This window comes from Geotrypetes seraphini, chromosome 3 (assembly GCF_902459505.1).
Source record: "Geotrypetes seraphini chromosome 3, aGeoSer1.1, whole genome shotgun sequence".
Lineage (NCBI taxonomy): Eukaryota > Metazoa > Chordata > Amphibia > Gymnophiona > Dermophiidae > Geotrypetes > Geotrypetes seraphini.
In genome coordinates, this window is record NC_047086.1 from 8,733,976 (window position 1) to 8,756,193 (window position 22,218).

The following is a 22,218-nucleotide window of genomic DNA, read 5'->3' on the forward strand; positions in this document are numbered from 1 at the left end:
GCTGGTGTTTTTGATTTTTTTTTGGGGGGGTTGCCTGCATTGTGCTGGTGTTTTTGCTTTTTTAGGGGGGTTGGTTTGAGTTGGGGGTGGTCCCCGTGTATTTGTGTTTTGGGGGCGCCGAGCAGCAGTCGTCGTCTCTTCTGGTTTCTCGTCGGTGACTCTTTTCTCTGTTTTGACCGTCTCTTGTTTTTCTCCGGCGCTCGCCGCCCCGCCCCCTCGCCTCCCATTGGGCGGCGCCGCCGTCGCTCGCTCCCATTGGCTCCGCCCGCGCCCGGCTTATCTGGCGAGGGGCAGCTACGCGAGCCTGAGAGGTCGGAGCGCGCGACGGTGGCGGCAACAGTAACGCTCGGCTCGCGCTCTCTCCCTCAGACATGATCGTGGCGGCGGCGGCCGAGTCCCGGCTCTACCAGGCGGCGCTGTCCGTGAGGGAGCTGCTGTGCAACGGCCCGGTGAGTGGGGCTTCGGGGAGGGTCGCCCTGCCAAGTGCCTCAGATGGTCCGTCGAGCGCTTCTCGTGGAGGAGAGTAGGAAAACCTCTTTTTTTTTTAAACCCTGCTGACCTAAGTCAGGTCACCACATTCTCCCTTAGTTACACGCTGTGTGAAGAAATCTTTCCTCTATTGCGTCTAACTAAGGGAGAATGTGGTGACTTGAGTTAGCTCAGCAGGGTTTAAAAAAAAAACACAAAAAACCCCAAAGCAAGCAATCTTTCCTCTGGTTTCTTTTCAATGTACTGCTTAGTCCTAGTATTTTGGGAAAAAGGGACCAAGTGATTCCCAGTCCACCCAGTATATTTAGAGACCCCTAACCTTTGGCCTTTCCTCATTTTTCTCTCCCTGCTCTCATTCAGCTGAGATAGAGCGACCAGCATTGCCCACAATTCAAGGCCACTCCAGTGTTTTCATGTTCCACTTGTGCCCGGCTTGCCGTGTACCTACCAGAGCCTGGGGTTCGTGTTGCTGGGATGAGGCGAGAGTGAGGCGCCGTGGTTCAGGCTACAGCCTCAGCACCCTGAGGTCGTGGGTTCAGACCCTGCAGTGACCCTGGGCTTTTCCCATCGTAATAAATTTTACGTTACGCTGGTTCCAATCGTAATTATTTTAGCAAAGATTTGTATTATTCACCGTTATCATTTACGGCTATTGTAAACATAATGTAAATAAGTCATACGTCTGTAAAATTCAAATATTTTGTGTTCCTGGCTCTTTATTAGTCCATACAGACTGTTTATCCACTGTCTCTGTCATTTTCGGAATGTCCCGTCATCCGGTACACATAGGAAACGGTTAATCCCCCCATTGCCCCAGGTACATTAGATAGTTTGTGAGGGAAAATGCTTGAGGACCTGAATAAATTCATGTAAACAGTTCTGAGCTCCCCGGGGAGAGCGGTATAGAAAATTGAAAAAGTAACAGTTTACTGCAGCCTACGAGAGACCGAAGGGTTCATATTGCTGGGCTGAGCGTCCAGCCTCTCGTGAGGATCGTCAGATACACCAAAGGTCTTGTCAAGTTAGAGCTGGTGCTAGAGGAGGTAATCAAGGAATGTCATTTTGAATAAATACCATCTGTTTGAGGCTCTCATCCTCTTTTGTGTGCCGTCCTGGAAAGGAGGAGGAGGAAGTGCGCTCCCGTCGTCTTGTTTTCCTCAGCGCTTCTTATAGACTTGTTTTTCTTTCTCCAGGTTAAAGATGGGGCTGGCACAACTTGGACTGGTTTGGTCACTTGCCTGAAATGGGGCCATTAGATGTAGAATTCTCCTACCAAGGGTCCACCTACTGCATAGTCAAGTCAGAGCATCTCAAGCTGGTGCCTTATGCATTGAGACTATTGTTTGCAGATGACAGCGAGAGCAGAGGTTGTGTCCAAAAATATCTCGCAAATTCCAGCAACAGAAATAACAATATTTCTGGATGTGTTGTTTTGATGCACCAGTTAGTGTTAGCTTCACACCCCCCCCCCTGAAAAACAGGGGTTTGAGTGTGGGTTTAATTTCCAGGTCTAATCCAGATGAAGAGCTTGGCTTGGGACCCTTTCTAAAGTCTGGTCTAGATATACCCCCCAGGCTGGAACTTTACATAAGACCCATTCTGCTTTGAAGCTCTCTGATATATTGTCCTGTTCCCAGCAGTTGAGCTGCAGTGTCTGAAATTCAGACTTTGCTAGTGTTATTTGGTGTTCACAGTACTGGGTGAGTTTATATGGGAAGGGCACATAAAGCGAGTGACAGATCTTGCCCTAGAGGGCTTATGATAACAGCCAAAAGACATGGAGAAAGGGGGAGGGTTTTGTTTTATTTCACAATGCCCTGTGCGGCAGTCTCTCTTGCTCTTCAGCATGGCTATTTGCTGAGGTGGAAGCCCCCTGCATAACAATATCCACTCGGCTGCAGAAAAGAAGGAGCTGCCTCTCTCTTTTCGCCCTAGGTCAGAGCAAGAATGCAGGCGTGAATAACAAAATCCAGCTGCAGGCAGCGGGAGAGGCAAAGCAGGTTTTGCTCAGACTACTTCTGGAAGAATTCGGTGCAAAAATCTAAATTCACCGTAGGATTTGCCAGTCTGCATTTTCCAAAATACAGGATCGCTGAGTAAAAATGTATAACAGAATACAGGCAATTTATTTAGGGGAAAAAAAAAATTGTCTGGGTGGAATTCCCCCATCATAAGGCTTGGCTTTATTTTCCCATCCTACCCCTCCTCAGTTCAGGCTAGTTGCCCCAGCCTCTACTCGGCTTTTGATCTGCTCAGTCCTCCCCCACTTTCTCTGTTCCTCTCCTCTCAGACTTGCTCTCATAGCTCCATCCCCAGCTCAATTCCCCACCACTCTTCCTTTTCAGCTGGTGCGGTTTGTTGCTCATACCTGCTCACCTGTAACGCATTTTGTGAGCCAAATCTAAAATGGCACATGAACAGAGGAATCTGCCCCCCCCCCACACAATTAAGCTCATATGCAGTCTCCTAGCAGTACAGCAAGAGGGACGGCTCTCTCTCTCTTTTTTCTTGTAAGCATCATATCTCTGAACCATTTCTGCTCTTGCAGAAAGTTTAGGTGGGAGCTGTTTGATTTCCTCCCTGCTGTGCTGAGATTGTGGGCTGACTGTGGCTATAAGAGAGCTGGGGTTGGGGGGGGGGTTTGCTCTGCTGCACTGGAGAACATCTTGTTCCATCTACTTCAGACAAAAACGCATGCTCTCTGTGGGGTTGGGTGTCTGATGAGCAGGAGGGTCAAATAGAAGGCTTTTTCCTGCCATGACTGTTTACAGCTACTGTGAAGGATTGTGTCACTTTCTTTTCTAGGAACTTGGAATCCAAATTCCTCGGCCACTGGGACACGGACCAAGCCGATTCATCCCAGAGAAGGAGGTATGTTTGCACGGGTTTGGTACACCACAAATCAGTCACTTGGTACACTGTATAGGAAAGAGGTTGTTGGTTTGTTTTTTTAAGCAGTCGCATTTTTGCTTCTAAACAACTGGTGACCTACAAAATGTTTTAGACACAGTTAATGATTGTAAAATCATGACCATGTTTTGGCCGTGGCTCTGTGAGACGTAGAAAGAAATAGAACTACTGATTTCCAACTCTGATATTTTCAAAACAGGTCATCTGTACATCTGCCATTCTAGCTACTACATAAGAACATAAGAATAGCCTTACTGGGTTAGACCAATGGTCCATCAAGCCCAGCAGCCCATCCTCACGGTAGTAAATCCAGGTCACTAGTACCTGGCCAAAACCCAAGGAGTAGAAATATTCTATGCTACCAATCCAGGGCAAGCAGCTTCCCCATGTCTTTCTCAATAACAGACTATAGACTTTTCCGCCAAGAACGTATCCAAACCTTCCTTAAAATCAGCTACGTTATCCACTCTTTACTACTACTACTACTGTTAATCATTTCTCTAGCGCTAAAAGGCTTACACAGCACTGTATATAGTAACATAGTAAATGACGGCAGATAAAGACCTGAATGGTCCATCCAGTCTACCCATAAGTTATACCCATTAAACTTGGCCCTGGTTTGATATTTCTGGGCCATAGACACTACATTTAATATTCAATAGATAGTCCCTGCTCAGAAGAGCTCACAATCTAATTTGGAAAGATGGGACATCTCGGGGTTGGGGAGATTCTGATAGAAGGAATGATACAATGGGTATCTGATGGTGAGTGGGAGTTGAGTTGAAAGCAGCTTCAAAGAAGTGGGCTTTTAGTTTGTATTTGAATACCGCTAGAGATGGAGCCTGACGTATTGGACTCTGGTGACCTGTTCTAGGCATATGGCGCGGCAAGAAAAAAGGGACAGAGTCTGGAGTTGGTAGTGGAAGACGAGGGTACAGATAAGAGGAACTTACCCGATGAACGGAGTTCACGGGAGGGGGGGGGGAGATGAGTGAGGAGAGAGATTCAGGGACTACAGAGTGAATGCACTTGTAAGTCGGTAAAAGAAGTTTGACCTGCTTGAATTGCTGCTCTGTATTTAGACTTTTTTTTTGCTTTGGAAACCCTACATAATCTGCCTTTTCATGCTCCCTGCCTTATGCTCTGATATTAGAAAAAAGAGTGGGGCAGACTAAGAACATGAGAATAGCCTTACTGGGTCAGACCAATGGTCCATCAAGCAGTTCCCCAGATAAACCCGTTCTCCGGGGGCCAATCCAGGTCACTAGTACCTGGCCAAAATCTAAGGAGTAGCAGCATTCCATGCTACCGATCCAGGGTAAGCAGTGACTTCCCCCCTGTCTTTCTCGATACAGACTATAGACTTTTCCGCCAAGAACTTGTCCAAACCTTCCTTAAAATTAGCTACGCTATCTGCTCTTGCCACAACCTCTGGCAATGTGTTCTAGAGCTTAACTATTCTCTGAGTGAAATAAAATTTCCTCTTATTGGTTTTAAAAGTATTTCCCTGTAACTTCATTGAGTGTCCCTAGTCTTTGTAAATTTTGATGGAATGAAAAATCGATCCACTTGTACCTATTCTACTCCACTCAGGATTTTGTAGCATTCAATCATATCTCCCCTCAGCCGTCTCTTTTCCAAGCTGAAGAGCCCTAACTGTTTTAGTCTTTCCTCATACAAGAGGAGTTCCATCCCAATTATCATCTTGGTTGCTCTTCTCTGAACCTTTTCTAGCACCAGTATATCTTTCTTGAGATAAGGAGACCAGAATTGAACGCAATACTCCAGATGAGGTCGCACCATGGAGCAATACAGGGACATTGTAACATTCCAGGTTAGCTGCTCTCCCCTCCTCACCAATCCAAGGTGGGGACACCCAAATCAGTGTTCTAACCTCAGATTAGTATCCTGCCCTTCTTCCAAATCATTTTACAAGAATTTAAAAAAACTACAGAACAGGAGAGAAACTGGAAATCTTCCTGTCGCAACCGTCTTGTGATCTACACAGGATGCAGAGATTGAGAAGGAATGACATCCTGTTTATTTGGAAAAATTTATCGCCGTTCCCCAGATAAACCGCTCTGAGCAATAAGAGAAAAATAAAACAATACAAAAACCCTCCATAACACAGTGAAAAGGAATAGCAATGGCAGAGACAGCAGAAAAGCGTACAGGGAAGCATTACAATATTCAATAATTCATTATTCCAGCTAATGAACAATACCTTAGCACATGCAGTAATTTTACAGTGATTAGCCTAGCTAACCCAGCATCCAAATGCAATGGAAATCGCTCAAAACATCCATCAGGATGAGAAGAAACAGAGTTTTCTCGAAGGATTAAATCTGAGTGATACTAACCTACTTGAGTAATGTCGCAAAAGAAATCTACTGTAGGGGCGTTTAATTTTCAAAAGGGCGACTATGATAAAATGAGGAAAATGGTTAAAAAGAAGCTAAAAGGATCAGTTGCAAAGGTTAGAACTGTAAACCAGGCGTGGATGTTATTTAAAAATACTATTGTGGAAGCCCAGACCAGATGTATTCCACGTATCTGCAAGGGTGGAAAGAGGAAACGAGAGCTGGTGTGGTTAAAAGGTGAAGTGAAAGAGGTTATTAGAGCCCCCAAAAACATCCTTTAAAGAATGGAAAAAGGATCCGAATGAAGAAAAGAACAAAAACACAAGCACTGGCAAATTAGATGGAAAGCCTTGATAAAGACAGCTGTGAAAGACTATGAAGAGAAACTTGCAAAATATGCAAAAACTCATAGCAATTTTTTTTAGGTTCATTAGAAGCAGAAAACCTGTGAGGGAATCTGTGGGACCGTTGGATGATCATGGAGCGAAAGGGGCGCTCAGGGAGGATAAGGTCATAGTGGAAAGACTGAATGAATTATTTGCTTCGGTCTTTACGGGGAAATGGTTTTCAAGGGTGATGATGCAGAGGAACTGAAAGATCTCGGTGAATCTGGAAGATGTATTAAGCCAAATCAACAAGTTAAAAAGTGATAAATTGCCAGGACCAGATGGTATACATCACTGTTTTTCAACCGCCGGTCTGTGGACCAGTGTTGGTCCGCAAAAAAATCTTGCCGGTCCGTGAAGGATTCGGGTCCCCGCTGCAACAAAAGGTGTTGGCGTCAGCTGACATGCAACTTCCTGTTGCCATAGCTATGCTGGGACTCCTGCCACATATGCCTCCTACTCCTGCCTTTGCCTCCGCACCCCCCAGACCAGCAGTGGCAGCTCTGTGTGTTTTTAACTTCGGCACACAGCTGTCCCTAAGCAGTAGTTTAGCTGCGGTTTCATGATGTAGCCTCGGGCTGACCCACATTGCATCATCTAAGTGGGCCGGCCTACCAAATGCAGGGCTCTCACCTCTGGTCTATGCTGCTGGGTTCCCAGTAAAATCTCTCTCCATTCTCTGTTGTACCAGAGAGGAAGTGCAATCAAGTGAGATATTACTCTGCACTATCCCTTTTCTTTTAATATGCGGCATAGTTCAACTAAATTGTAACAAACGGAAGCAAGAAAATCTTGTCTTAACAGAGGAGTGAGACAGAGCTCACCAGGTGTGTGCTGCCATCTTGACCTCTCCCACATGGTGGCTTGGGGGGGGGGCAGGGAATTATTAAAAAAAGGGATGGTTAACAAGACTAAGAATGTCATAAAACCCCTGTATCGCTCCATGGTGCGACCTCATCTGGAGTATTGCGTTCAATTCTGGTCTCCTTATCTCAAGAAAGATATAGTGGTGCTAGAAAAGGCTCAAAGAAGAGCGACCAAGATAGTAAAGGAGATGGAGCTCATCTCGTATGAGGAAGGGCTGAAACGGTTAGGGCTCTTCAGCTTGGAAAAGAGATGGCTGAGGGGAGATATGATTGAAGTCTACAAAATCCTGAGTGGAGTAGAACGGGTACAAGTGGATCAGTTTGTTTTTTTTTGGGGGGGGGGTTTCCTCTTCACTACGTCAAAAATTACAAAAACTAGGGGACTCGATTAAGTTACAGGGAAATACTTTTAAAACCAATAGGAGGAAAAAAATTTTCACTCAGAGAATAGTTAAACTCTTGAATGTATTGCCAGAGGTTGTGGCAAGAGTGGATAGTGTAGCTGGTTTTAAAAAAGGTTTGGACAAGTTCCTGGAGGAAAAGTCCATAGTCTGTTATTGAAAGAGACATGGGGGAAGCCACTGCTTGCCCTGTATTGGTAGCATGGAATATTGCTACACCTTGGGTTATGGCCAGGTACTAGTGACCTGGATTGGCCACCGTGAGAATGGGCTACTGGGCTTGATGGACCATTGGTCTTATCCAGTAAGGCTATTCTTATGTTCTTATCCTTCATACTGTGACCTAGGAACAAATCCCACGACCTGTTCCAGTGATGCCTCAGTGGTTCATGTTCATAATCTCAGGGATTGACTCATTTGAGCTTTAGTGTTGGAGAAGGATTTTATGCATACTGTGGACCGCCAGATGAACTAACAAATCGATTCTGGAAGAGATCAAACTAGCTACATCACTCGAAGCCCAAATAAGTTTTAATGACTTGTCTTATTTTGGTCATTGTCAAAAAGAGAAAGATCATTGGAGAAGGACATTATGTTTGGGAAGATCGAAGGAACCAGGTGAAGAAGGCGACCCGCAATCAGATGGCTCGTCAATTAAAAACAACCAGAGATGACACTGGAAGACCTTACCGGATTGGCACAAAACCGATCTCTTTTTAGATCTGTAATTCATGAAGTTGCTCCTATTGCAATGAACATAAATTGAGCAGCATGAGTTTAGTTGAAATACTTATGGGATGTAACTTGTTCTTCCATTATTCTCAAACTCTAAGGGATTGTAAGCTAGAGGTTCTGGTTGGGTGGCTGGGATTATTACTGGTGGAAGTGGGAGTATGTGTGTTTGAGGTAGGGAGTAATAGGGTAAACGAAATAATCCCGGGGGGGGGGGGGGTTTGGGGGACACACAAACCTTGGAAGTCTTTTTAATGTAAGCTGTCTAGAACATTAGAGGTTGAGTTCTAATGAGTACAAAACAGAGATAAGTTGCTGCATCAGTCTTTCAAAATGAGGCAGTATGCAGGATATGGGCTTTGGGGCATGCTTGTGCACTTCCTGGTGTGGGCAGCAGGCTGACTCGGCCTTGCTTTCCGGCTAATGACAGCTACTAGGAACAGTCTACTTCATGTAGCCAGGATTTTGTGTCCGATAAGCTGAGGTGAGCTGGCTAAATTATTTCTTTATCCAGATGTAAGTTAATGGGAAGGAGACTCCCTGATTCAGGGCCTCCTTTTACGAAACCCAATAGTACGGGCTGACATGGCAAATGCTCTCAGACTCATAGGGATTGAATGGGTGTCTGAGCATTTGTCGAACGGCACTCGCTTTGTAAAAGGGGGCCTAACTTTATATGTTAAAATTAAGACTCTTCTATGCTGTAAATCAATAGTATTCAACCCAGTCCTCAGAGACCACCTGGCCAGTCGAGTTTTCAAAGTATCTGTTATCCATATTCATTGTGAATATCCTGAAAACCTGACTGGCCAGGTGTCCCTGAGGACTGGGCTAACCCACTTTAAATGGTTCTGCTCTACCCTCTGGGCCTCATTTTCCCTCAGAATATGATTTTTTTTAATAACTTTGCATGTGTGGGGAATGCATTGCCAGAGGATGTGGTAAGAGCGGTTAGTGTAGCTGGTTTTAAAAAAGGTTTGGACAAGTTCCTGGAGGAAAAGTCTGTTGTTGAGAAAGACATGGGGAAGCCACCGCTTTCTCTGGATCGGTAGCATGGAATGTTGCTACTCTTTAGGATTCTAGAATCTTGTTACTCTCTGGGATTCCGGAATTTTGCTATTCTTTGAGATTCTGTATGAAATGCTGCTACTATTTGGGTTTTGGCCAGGTATTTGTGACTTGGATTGGCCTCCATGAAGACGGGATATTGGGCTAGACACCCATTGGTCTGACCCCGTAAGGCTATTCTTATGATGTAAGCAGATAACAACTGAGCATCCTCCAGCTGTCTTGAGTTTTGTCTTTAAGTGTGCTTGATCTGCTTCTTTTCCTAGATCCTTCAGGTGGGGACTGAAGATGTGCGCTTACACACAGTGTTTGCCGACGCTCTTGCTGTTGGGCACCTGGACAATATCACACTAGTGATGGCTTTCCACCCACAGTATTTAGAAAGCTTCCTAAAAACCCAGCATTACCTGCTGCAAATGGACGGGCCGCTGCCCCTGCATTTTCGACACTACATTGGTATTATGGTAAGTACAGGAGCGATAAAGCAGAAAACCACTTCCAACATGAAAGAAACATCAATAAACAGGGAGTAGGGAAAGAAGATGAACTTTCAGACAGAATTGGCAGTAGGATGATCCAAGTTTTATTGTAGATCTTCATAAATATGTAAAGAAGCTCGACACAGCCTGTATTTTTTGATCTCGTCCCAATGAAAAGGATACAGAACGAAACCTCCTAAAGGCAGCAGTGACTTGCCAGTCTCGAATGGCATAAACAAAACGTCTGTTGCCAATGCTAACAGAGAAGCGTTTCTGTGTGGAAGTTCGTTTTCCTTTCCTACTGCAACATTTACTGAGTACAGGAGCAAAGCATGTGAGGCTATGTTAGATGTAGAGGCCCCTGACTGTGCACCTAAATTTCCCCAGAGTGGTGAACCCACATAGCCAGCTGGGACGTTTTGGGTGAATGCTGCTAAGGTGTATGGTTCCGTAACTAAAGCACTCGGGTCAATGATGCGCTGACACTTGTGCGCAGGACAATTGCGCGCTGCTGTTTCTAGCGCTTTTGTAGCTTACCAGTAGCGTTCTGAGGGGGGGTGGAACCACACCAGTAAGCTTGTAAGTGGTTGCGCTCCCGTGGGGGGGGGTTAGGGGGTGGAGCCTGCCCCCCCAATACACAACACTTCCATTCTCTCGCTGTTCAGGAGTTTTCAGTGTAGTTGGGGGTTCCCACCCCAGGCGGGAGCGCGAGCATTTATAAGTATAGTGGGGGGGGTTCCCTCCACACCCTCATAATGCTACTGGTAAGCCGTAAAAGCACTGGAAACGGCAGTGTGCAATCGTCCTGCGCGCAGATGTCGGCATGCCAATGACCTGCGCATGATTGACGTGCCACCAAGATGTATACGTAGAGAACAAGAGACGCTGCTGACCTTTTTCTTGACTCTCTTAGTTTGACATCTTTACCTAAGGCAGTGCTTCTCAACCCACTAGAAGCACACCTAGCCAGTATGGTTTTCAGGATTGCCACAGTGATCTATGCATGAGGAATTTGCATGTACAGTGGAACCTTGGTTTGCGAGTAACCCGGTTTGCGAGTGTTTTGCAAGACGAGCAAAACACTCAGCAAACTTTTGCCTTGCAAACCGAGCATGTTCTGGTGTACGAGCACCTCCCCCCCCCCCCGCTCTAACCGGCATCGCAGCCCCCCGAACAGGCATCGCAACTGCCCCCCCCCCCCGCGAGAACTGTAAAGCACCCCCCGTGCTGAAAGCGGCATCCGCCCGCCCTTCCTCTCAAGCACTTGGTCCTTACCCCTTCTTCTCGTTTTAAGTGTGAATGCGAGCTCTCGCCTCTTGCCTGGGCTGGGCCTTGAGCATCTGCGAATGCTCAAGGCCTTCTGGCTCTCGTTCTCTCGGAGAGAACGAAATCTCTGAGAGAACGAGAGCCAGAAGGCCTTGAGCATGCGCAGATGCTCAAGGCCCAGCCCAGGCAAGAGGCGGGAGCTCGCATTCACACTTACAACGAGCAGAAGGGGTAAGGACCAAGTGCTTGGGAGGAAGGAAGGGCGGGCGGATGCCGCTTTCAGCACGGGGGTGCTTTGCGGTTCTCGCGGGGGGGAGGGTTGTGATGCCGGTTCGGGGGGGTGCGATGCCGGTTAGAGCGGGGGGAGGGGGTGATGGAGCAGCGCCGGTAGCCTCGGGGGGGGGGGGAGGGTTGGTGGAACGAATTGTTCAAGTTTCCATTATCTTCTATGGGGAAAGTTGCTTTGATATACGAGTGTTTTGGTTTAAGAGCATGCTTCTGGAACGAATTATGCTCTTAAACCAAGGTACCAGTGTATTGTCTTTTACATTACAGAGTTCATCTGTTAACTGTATGTCTTAAAATTAGGCCTTAAGACTGTATTATCACCGGTGCAGCAGGAAAACTTAAAAAATTTCAAAAGATTATTAAAAAGATATCTTTTCTGTAAGATGAAGGATGGGAACCAAATTTTAGGTTGTAAGATTGAGTGCTGGTCGCTTATTTGCTTTTTCTTTATTTGTGATTATTTTGTTGTGTATGTATTGTTGATTTTATGATTATGTATTTACTTATTGCGACCTGCTTTGTGTAAAGCGGGATACAAATAAACTATAATTGGTTATGCAAAGCTATTCATTGCCTCATCTAGACTACTGTAATGCCCTTTATGGAGGTCTTGCTCAACTTCTTGACTGAAAACTCTGCTTCATGTTTAATAGGAGCCATATTACTCATGTACACTGACTTTCTTTTAAAGTATGGAAAAGGTCAAAAACGGATGAAAACTGGAAAAAGCACAAGCAACATCAATGCAGGTGTCACAAGGCGGTAAGAGGGGCCAAAAGGGACTACGAGGAAAAAATTGCCAAGGAGATGAAAAACTTCAAGCCGTTCTTTTGATATATTCTTTTGAAACGACCTGCGAAGGAAACAATGGGGCCGTTGGATGACCATGGAATAAAGGGAGTGCTAAAAGAGGACAAAGCCATAGCCGACAAACTGAACACGTTTTTTGCATCTGTATTTATAGAAGAGGATATACGCAACTTACCAGAGGCTGACAGGCTATACCTAGGAAACGAAGAAGGGAAATTGACTGGGTTGACGGTCAGTCTAGAAGAGATATACAGGCAGATTGATAGGCTCAAGAGCGATAAATCCCCGGGACCAGATGGCATCCATCCAAGGGTAATCAAGGAACTGAAAGGGATTATAGCTGAACTGCTTCAACTAATAGCCAATCTGTCGATCAAATCGGGCAGGATTCCGGAAGACTGGAAAGTGGCGAATGGCGCTGATCTTCAAGAAAGATTCGAGGGGAGATCCAGGAAACTACAGGCCGCTGAGTCTGACCTCGGTACCGGGAAAGATGGTAGAGGCGCTGATAAAGGATCGCATCGTTGACCACATTGATGGACACAATCTAATGAAAACCAGCCAGCACGGCTTCAGCAAAGGAAGATCTTGCTTGACTAACTTGCACTTTTTCGAGGGACTTAACAGGCAGATAGACAAAGGTGACCCAGTCGACATTGTATATCTGGATTTTCAGAAGGTGTTTGACAAGGTCCCGCATGAACGACTACTTCAAAAAATTGTGAGCCATGGGATTGAGGGTGAAATACACGTGGATGAAAAACTGGTTGGCAGATAGAAAGCAAAGAGTGGGGATAAATGGACAATACTCGGATTGGAAAAGCGTCACCAGTGGAGTGCCGCAGGGTTCGGTGCTTGGGCCTGTGCTCTTCAACATATTTATAAACGACCTGGAAATTGGAACGACGAGCGAGGTGATTAAATTTGCAGATGATACGAAGTTATTCAGAGTAGTAAAGACGCAGGAGGACTGCGAAGACCTGCAACAGGACATAAACACGCTCGAGAAATGGGCTGACACAAGGCAAATGAAGTTTAACGTGGACAAGTGTAAGGTGATGCGTGTAGGTAACAAAAATCTTGTACACGAATACAGGATGTCTGGTGCAGTACTTGGAGAGACAACCCAGAAGAGAGACTTGGGAGTACTGGTCGACATGTTGATGAAGCCATCCGCGCAATGTGCGGCAGCGGCGTGAAGGGGATCACGAACAGATTGGAGAAGGTTATCGTGCTGCTGTACTGGGCCATGGTACGCCCCCACCTGGAATACTGCGTCCAGCACTGGTCGCCGTACTTGAAGAAGGACACGGTACTACTCGAAAGGGTCCAGAGAAGGGCGACTAAAATGGAGCTGGAGGAGTTGTCGTACAGTGAGAGATTAGAGAAACTGGGCCTCTTCTCCCTTGAAAAGAGGAGATTGAGAGGGGACATGATCGAAACCTTCAGGATAATGAAGGGAATAGACTTAGTAGATAAACACAGGTTTTTCACCCTCTCCAAGGTAGGAGAGGTTAAAAGGGGATAGATTCCGTACAAACGTAAGGAAGTTCTTTTACACCCAGAGAGTGGTGGAAAACTGGAACGCTGTTCTGGAGGCTGTTGTAGGGGAAAACACCATCCAAGGATTCAAGACAAAGTTAGACAAGTTCCTGTGGAACTAGAACGTACGCAGGTAGGGCTGCTGGGCATGATGGACCACTGGTCTGACCCCACAGCGGCAGTTCTTAGGTTCTTATGACTTCCAGTTTTTCAGAGAATAAAGTTTAAATTGTTGTTGTTAGTATTTAAGGCACCACACGATGATGCTCTGATTTCTGTACCTAAATTTAAAAAAAAATAAAAAATTACCATCTAAATCGTAATCTAAGATCACGGGGGGGAGAAGTTGTTGTAAGAAGTACCATCACTCCACCATGTCCGCTATGAGGAGGACTTTCCTGGACTCTTTTCATTACACTCCTGTATGGCAGAACAATCTTCCTTCCTTTAGAGTTGAGGCAGATATAATCAGTGTTGTCATTCAGGAAGAAGTTAAAACATTACATTTCACTCAAACGTTCTTTGAAAAAAACAAAACAAAACCCGATGAGTTTTTATTTAAACTTGCAGGATTCTCTGGTACAAATGGTATTTGTTTTGATAAGTTTTGTTTGTATGTCATCTTGTAGCCTGTTTAGATCATTGGTTAACATGGAATTTAAAGCTGATTTTTAAAAAACCCTAGTGTGCAAATCTCCCAGGCATGTTTGTGATAAGATTGAAAACCCAGCTGCCTAGATGTGCTTATGAGAGAGGATTGAGAAGCTCTGTTCAGGGCAGCCCACGCATGGTGGTGGCAGTGCATCTCTTGCCTCTCTCGTCCTTTTTTTTTGTTTGTTTTTGCAGTGGAACCTAGTTACTAATGTATATAAACACAGTAGCAAATGTTAGTTACTAGCCTGACATGAACAAAAAACTGTTTCCGGAAATTTTTTTATGCTGAACCTGCAGGATTGTAAGTGAGAAGAGAAGGGAATGCGTGTCCTAGCTTAGCAGGTTTCATTTTGCTGTTATGAACTTTGGTTCAATTGGACTTGATATCCTTTGGGTTTCAGGCACCAGGAACCTTCATTTGCAAGTACATGGGACTAAATTTTTTAATAAATATGATTTTATGCCTGGATGAGCAATGCAGTAAATGATTTGAAAATACATTTCCCTCACATTCATAATCCCCTAAACTTATATGACGGGCCGCTGCAAAGTTCTCAGCCCAACCAAAAAGAGAATGATGTGGAGCCATGAATTTTACAAGTTATTCCACCCTAGTAAATAGAAACAAGTACAGTGGAACCTTGGTTTACAAGCATAATTCGTTCCAGAAGCATGCTCTTAAACCAAATTGCTCGTATATCAAAGCAAGTTTCCCCATAGGAAGTAAGGGAAACTCGCTTTGATTGGTTCATCCTCCTCCCCCCCCCCCCCCGAGGCTACCGGCACTGCTTCATTCCCCCCCCCTTGAGGAATCCAACGCTGCTCCAAACCCCTCCCCGTGATCCGGCTTCCCCCCCCCCTTGAGCACGTCAATGACACTTCTTTTACCCCGACTTGGCACCAGTGCCGGTGCCCGAAGATCCTCCCTCTTCTGGCGCGGCCTGGGCTGGGCGGTGCGTTGGAGATCCTTCCTCTTCTGGTCTGGGCTGGGCTGGATTGGCTTTGAGCATGCTCAAAGCCTTCTGGTCTCGCTCTCTCCGAGATTGATTGAAACATTCAAGATAATGAAGGGAATAGACTTAGTAGATAGAGACAGGTTGTTCACGCTCTCCAAGGTAGAGAGAACGAGAGGGCACTCTAAAGTTAAAAGGGGATAGATTCCGTACAAACGTAAGGAAGTTCTTCTTCACCCAGAGAGTAGTGGAAAACTGGAATGCTCTTGCGGAGTCTGTCATAGGGGAAATCACCCTCCGGAGATTCAAGATAAAGTTAGACAAGTTCTGCTGAACCAGAATGTAGGCAGGTAAGGCTAGTCTCAGTTAGGGCACTGGTCTTTGACCTAAGGGCCGCTGTGTGAGCGGATTGCTGGACATGATGGACCACTGATCTGACCCAGCAGCGGCAATTCTTATGTTCTTACAATAGGAGGGGCCGCAGAAAAGTCCTCAGCCCAACCAAGAAGAGAACGATGTGGAGCCATGAAACTTACAAGTTATTCCGCACTTTTCTTGACACTTTTTGTTTCAATGATATGAAAAGTGTCAAAAGTGTAGAATAACTTGTTTCATGGCTCCACATCATTCCCTTCTTGATTGGGCTGAGAACTTTTCAGCAGCCCTTTGTAGTTCAGCTGTTACATTACATTACATTAGTGATTTCTATTCCGCTTGTGCCTTGCGGTTCTAAGCGGATTACAAGTTAGAGGACTGGACATTTCCAGTAGCATTGCAGTACATGTAATCAAGAGTGTGTCCAGTTACAATTGTTAGTCTGGACTTTTCCAGGAGAAATCCTTGACTTAGGACCACCAAGCCCAGATGGCTCTTTCTGGAAGTGGGCCAACATTAGACCAGAAGTCTGGCCACTAACTGTCGCCGAGTAAGGGATGAGACTCTATTAATACTGCCTCACCTATCGGACTTTACCTGAGATCAATGCCACTTGTGAAAGCAATCTGCTTGCCTGAGAGAATGGAGGGGAAGCATTGTGATTAATGGACTGAGAGCATGTGACCTTGGATAAAGTCGCTTAACCCTCTGCTGTCCCAAGTACAAATTTAGGGCCCTGTTTACTGTGTTAGCATGTACATAATTGTTAAATGGGCTTTATTGAAAATAATGAACTTGTTAACACACCTTAGTAAATCTAGCTTCAAGATTGCAGGGAAGAGCTGTAGCAATGATCACAGCTGCAGTTTCTGAATTCTGAAGTCCTGTAGATGCCCAGAGAAGGGATGAGCAAAGGTAATAGCAGAGACTCCCAAAACAAGTCTGAGGAGAGGCAGCTGAAAGCACGGTCTGTCCCTGAGGAATCAGGAGAGACGGTGTGCTGCACAGGGACTGGAAAGGTCACCTGTATGTAACTTGCCATGATCTTGGATTTGGAAAGGTGAGTAAGGAAATTCCAAAATCCCAAAAGAACATTCTTGGGATGAGGTCTTGTTACAGCACCAGGAGCCTCGTAGAGTTCACTTTATTAAATGACCCGACCCTGGCTGTGTTTCATCCAACGACATCTGCAGCAGGGGTCCACACAAATTCAAACGGTCAATTAGCCAAAATTATATGAACTCTCGAAGAAAAATCCACAAATATTGGGGCCAAATAAATTGTTTAGAAAATCCTGTGGCTTTATCCTATGATACTATTTTATTTGGAATGTCAATGAGGAAGAAAAGTCAAATTTCTGCAAAGAATAATAAGTTATTATTATGACAGGAGTTGCCATTTAGCAGATTACATTTAATTTGAAAAATTGGAATAGATTAAATTATAGTTTTTGGTGGAATTCACTGTCATATTTATAAGATGGAAAGAATGTTAGCGTTGCAAAAAGGAAATTTTAATAACTTTCAGGAGGTTTGGAGACCATTAATAGAATATTGTAATAAATAAAATATCATTTTTCCCCATTTGGTATAATTGTACAGGGATGGGGGTGGGAGGAAGTTTAAATATATATTGATGGGTTGGATTAATAGAGAATAATATATATATGTAATCACTTGTGTAATAATAGAGTGGGAAGGAGGGTTTTATTTTTATTTTTAACTCTAAAATTAATAATGATAGATGCTCAAGTGATATTGTATAAGTTTAACTTATTTTCTGACACACTTGTTGTAAGATGAAAAAATGAATAAAGAATATAAAAAAAAAGAACAATCCACACAAACTTATTTAAATCAAAAAGGCATATGAAAAGAGATGTGCTCCATCTAAAGCAATGTACTCTTATGCATAACATGGCTAGTGTCGGGTCATTTAATAAAGTGAATTCAACTATCCCAATCTACGAGGTAGGTCCCCTGGTGCTGTTTTTAGACCACTGTTTGGTTCCCTCTTCTCGTTGCTTTGCTTGTTATAACATAAAATTTGTATACCGTGATACAATGAAGTTTCATGCGGTTAACAAAAATTAACTAAAGACGATACATAAGTGGTGAGGGTACAAGTAGAAACAGCTTAGGAACAAGATCAATGTCAGATACAGTCATGGTAAATTGATACAAAAAACCCAGTAAGTAAACAGCCTGCAAATACAGCGAAAGTTATATCCTTCTCACGCTTTGTGCATTAGGAAGAAGGTAGGAGTGTGTGGTGACTAAGAGCTTTCTTTGTAACTCTTCTGTTTCTCAACAGGCTGCAGCCAGACACCAGTGCTCCTACCTCGTCAACCTGCATGTTAATGACTTCCTTCATGTAGGCGGAGACCCAAAGTGGCTGAATGGCCTGGAAAATGCCCCCCTGAAACTGCAGAACCTAGGGGAACTGAACAAGATGCTGGCCCACCGACCATGGCTCATCGCCAAAGAGCACATTGAGGTCAGTTCTCGTCTAACGCTGAAATGCTGATTGTATTTACAAAAACCCTCGGGGCTCAGATTTAGAGGTGGGGGCTGCTCTTCAGTATAATTGCTCTTGGTTATGGCAAATTGTACTTCGGTCTGGAATGGAATTATGCTGGATCCAAGCATTGGACCTTCTGCATCTTGTGGCAGTTGTGGTTAGAGACATTGCAAAGGTCAAGTTCTGTCCCTGGCAGAGAAGTTGCTGTAAATAAGGTAACTGCCAGGTAGCTAGATTGAAAGCAGGGTGAAACTCAAAAATCATATTGCTGACGCACAAAATCATTCATCTCTTGGAACCACAATATAGTGCTCCCCCGAGATTCGCAGGGATTCCGTTCCAGGAACCCCCGCAAATCTCGAAAAACCGCGAATATGGTTTTTCATGGGAGAGAGCAGCCAGAGCTCTGTGAGTGCAGGAAATCACTTGCGGTTCGCTCCGACCACCTCTTCCTTGCCAAAGTCAGGCCTTATCCAATCAGGAGCTGCGTGTTAAAGCAGCTCCTGATTGGATAAGGCCCGACTTCATGCAGGAAGAGGCGGTTGGAGCGAACCGCAAGTGATTTCCTGCACTCGCAGCGCTCCGGCTGCTCTCTCCTGCCTCTCCCACTGCCCTCGTTGTCAGCAGTTCGCGGTCCGAAAATACCGTGAATGACCGGGACTGCGAACCACCAATCGCGAACCACCGGGGGAACACTGTATCTAGCGGCCAGACTACATTACCATATACCAGCACTCACCCTGCACTCGAGCCAAGAATACTTGCTGGAAATGTCCTCCTTCAGAGACATCAAATAGAAAAGCGTCAGGACAAGAATGTTCCCAGTGTTGGCTCCAATGTGGTGGAACTCCCTTCCAAAGGAAATAAAACTAGAAAAGGACACCGGAAAGATCAAGAAAGGGATAAAGACCATCCTCTTCACAGCTTACTTTAACTAATAAAGCAACACAGAGGAGATGGCATAGATGCTCTTTAACGTGAGATACAGGCCAAGAGTAAGCTGGAGGACTTGGGGAGAGATCTGCTGTAAAGATGATGCATATGTATTGGACTTGAACAATGCTGCCTCAGGCCAGTTGTGGAGCGAAAATACCCCCAGATTCATGGGTGAGCAAAACTCCCCAATTTATAAATGAGTAGGAAACACAAAAGCAGTCCTTGAGAGAAAAAGGTCTCGGTACCAATAGCTGTAAAGTCTCTGCTGCCCCCTGCTGGACCCAGACAGGAATATTCAAACTCTTGAAAGATATTGATATAATTTTAGGACTTTCTGATGTAGATTATTTTTATACTGTTTCTGTATTACTGTATATTGGTGACTTTTACTGTTTGTAAGCTGCCTAGAATCTTAAATAGTGTGGTGTGTAAGATTTTTAAAATAAATTAGATCAGTAAGTTAGTAGAGCAGATTTAGGATAGAGAATAACACTGGGACAAATTTTTCCCCATCCCTGCAGAAACTCAAATTTCCCATCCCTGTGAGATTGTCGCTGTTCCTGCTCCATTCCTGTAAGCTCTTGTCTTAACTGCACAAGCCTCGAACACTTATGATTATAAAGGGTTTGAGGCTTGTGTAGATGAGGCCAGAGCTTACAGAAATGGGACAGGAACAGGAAAAGAACTCGCCAGACAGGGAAAAGTTTTGTCCCCTTGTCATTCTCTAATTTAGGACCCTTTTAACAAAACCACCATAGTGATTCCTGGTGTAGCAAACACAGCGAAGCCCATTCAAGATTTCTATGGGCTTCATCGCAATTTGCCATGCTGGGAATTGCTACCATGGCTTTGTAAAAAGGGACCTTAGTTTGGTTTCCTTTTCTAGAGCATGTAATGCTGTACAGATGGTGTAAATAATCTTTATCTATGCATCAGCCTCTAATGAATGGTATAGCTACAGCTAGTACCAACATGATCCATAATCCAGGAAAGCAGAGAGCGGAAGGGGAGGCCTGTCATTGTCATGCATACTGATTGTGGATAAACTGAAAACCTGACTGGCAGGGGGAAGACTTAGGACCGACTTGGGAAACACTACTCTAGACCAGTGGTTCTTGAACCTGTCCTGGGGGACTCCCAGCCAGTCGGGTTTCCAAGATATCCCTATGAGAGAAATTTGCATGCCTACACGACTAGCTGGGGATCCCCCAGGACAGGTTCAGAACCACTGCTCGAGACCCAAGGGGTTATGCAAAAACTTAATTTCTGCAGCTTAAGTGAACCATGCAATGTACTGAGCATGAGTGATTTTTATTCTAAAATTTCACATTCCCCCTCCCTTTTTATTTTTATTTTTATTAGAAAGTGCTGAAGACTGGTGAGCACAACAGCTGGTCGCTGGCAGAGCTGATACATGCCATGGTTCTGCTCACACATTACCATTCACTTGCCTCTTTCACCTTCGGCTGCGGGATCAGCCCTAAGATTCACTGTGCAGGGGACCACAGCTTCCAAACCTCATCAGTTGGCGGCTACTGCATCTGCGACATCGCCAACGGCAATCACAGGGCAGAAGAGATTCCCAGCCCCACCGGCAACACTCCAGTAAGTGCTCCGAGTTCAAATCTGCCCCTCTATGGGCATGATGGACACGGCATCGTCTCTAAACTGACTGTCATATAGTAATAAAGCGCTGTAGGGAGATGACCCTTCGTCCACAGTCTTGTCGCTCAGCCACAACTGGAGTTTAGTGTGTAGATATTAAGGATATCTGCCTAGTCTAAATTCATTGCCTTATTGCAATGTCACTGTAGTTTTGCACTTGATAAATGATTCCACACCCTGTTTGGTTACATGTGAAAGTGTGTGTTGTACACAGTATGAAGCGGGGACTCGCAGAGTTGTGAGGAGGTTTCAGCTTGCATGAGCTAGAAAAACTTTGCAGCCACCATTTTACAGCATATGCGCGCAAGATCCATGTGTGTCCAGAGCCTCCTCAGCTCTCCATGTGCTTTTCCTCTTCAGCTGATTCCTTCAATGCAGGACCCCTTTTCACAGGCCTCGATGAATAAGTTGGTTATAGATGATGAGCAGAATATACTAAATGATGGAATGAGATATCTTAACAGTGCAGACACATGGAAAGGGTCTAGACAGCTATTACAAAAAAAAAAAAAAAAGTCATCCCAGATGAAGCCTGTTCATACACTGGCTCTGGTTGCTCGATGTTGCGCTTCCATTCATCTCCCCAAGAGCTGTGGAAACTGCTTCATTCCAAATGTATTCTGTAAGGCTGGTGTTGCTCTTTGCCTTATGAGGATTTGAAAACGTCCACTTAGGGGTGTGCATTTTCAGTAGCACCCACCTTGGAGAAGCTCTGGGTCATGCTGAGGTTCTTGCGTCATCCTAGGCTCCCATAGGATAGCATTTTTAAAAACCCTTCCATATTAAGGAGCTTTACAGAGACTCGTAATCCATTTTTCTTCCCCAGGCTGCAGATTCTTCTTGTGAGGTAGAAGCACTTATGGAGAAAATGAGAAGGCTGCAAGAAAGCCGAGAGGAGGAAGAGGCAAGCCAGGAGGAGATGGCCACTCGCTTTGAGAAGGAGAAGAGGGAGAGCATGCTGGTCATGTCTTCAGGTAGGAAGGAGCGAGGTCTCCAAGACCAGCTGTCATAACCCTTCGTAGACGAGGACACTGACCACTCTTTTATATTTAACAGAGGAGGAAGAATCTGTTCCCAGCAGAGATGTGTCGCGTCACTTTGAAGACACAAGTTACGGCTACAAAAATTTCTCCAGGCGGGGTATGCAGGTGCCCACGTTCCGTGTTCAGGTAGGGCTGCTTTTCAGAACTTTGGTGATGTCTCGATGCCTAATGTAATTGAAATGGGAACTGTGCAGAGCCATGACCTTCCAGTCAGTGAAGGGTTTTTACCAGCTTTACAGATTTTGCCTTGATTGACATATAAGGAGCTTTGACCAATAAGATTGTCACTCTCCAAAACCCCTTCAAGAATTACATAATGCTATCTGGTTTGGAAAGACTGCAAATGACCAATTTGCTGGTGAGCATGTAATACAAGTGCTGAAGAAGCCTGGCTTGCCCTGATGCAACTTCAGCAAAATGCTAGCTGGCCACCGTTGGCTTTGGCTGAACTATAACAGAGCACATTTGGACAAGC

General features: G+C 45.0%; 1 protein-coding gene across 2 annotated transcripts in view; it reads left to right on the forward strand.

Moving 5' to 3' along the window:
* Positions 1-284: 284 nt before the first annotated feature.
* Positions 285-22,218, forward strand: part of SESN1 (sestrin 1) — a 40,827-nt gene continuing 18,893 nt past the window's right edge. The window contains exons 1-7 of one of the 2 annotated variants that reach the window (XM_033936503.1): positions 290-449; positions 3,295-3,360; positions 9,479-9,676; positions 17,893-18,075; positions 20,398-20,640; positions 21,527-21,674; positions 21,757-21,869. In XM_033936503.1, coding sequence (XP_033792394.1) covers positions 372-449; positions 3,295-3,360; positions 9,479-9,676; positions 17,893-18,075; positions 20,398-20,640; positions 21,527-21,674; positions 21,757-21,869 — 1,029 coding nt within the window. In that variant the 5' untranslated portion in view covers positions 290-371. Of the gene's footprint in view, positions 450-3,294; positions 3,361-9,478; positions 9,677-17,892; positions 18,076-20,397; positions 20,641-21,526; positions 21,675-21,756; positions 21,870-22,218 lie in introns of both variants that reach the window. The other variant, XM_033936504.1, reaches the window with a different exon arrangement.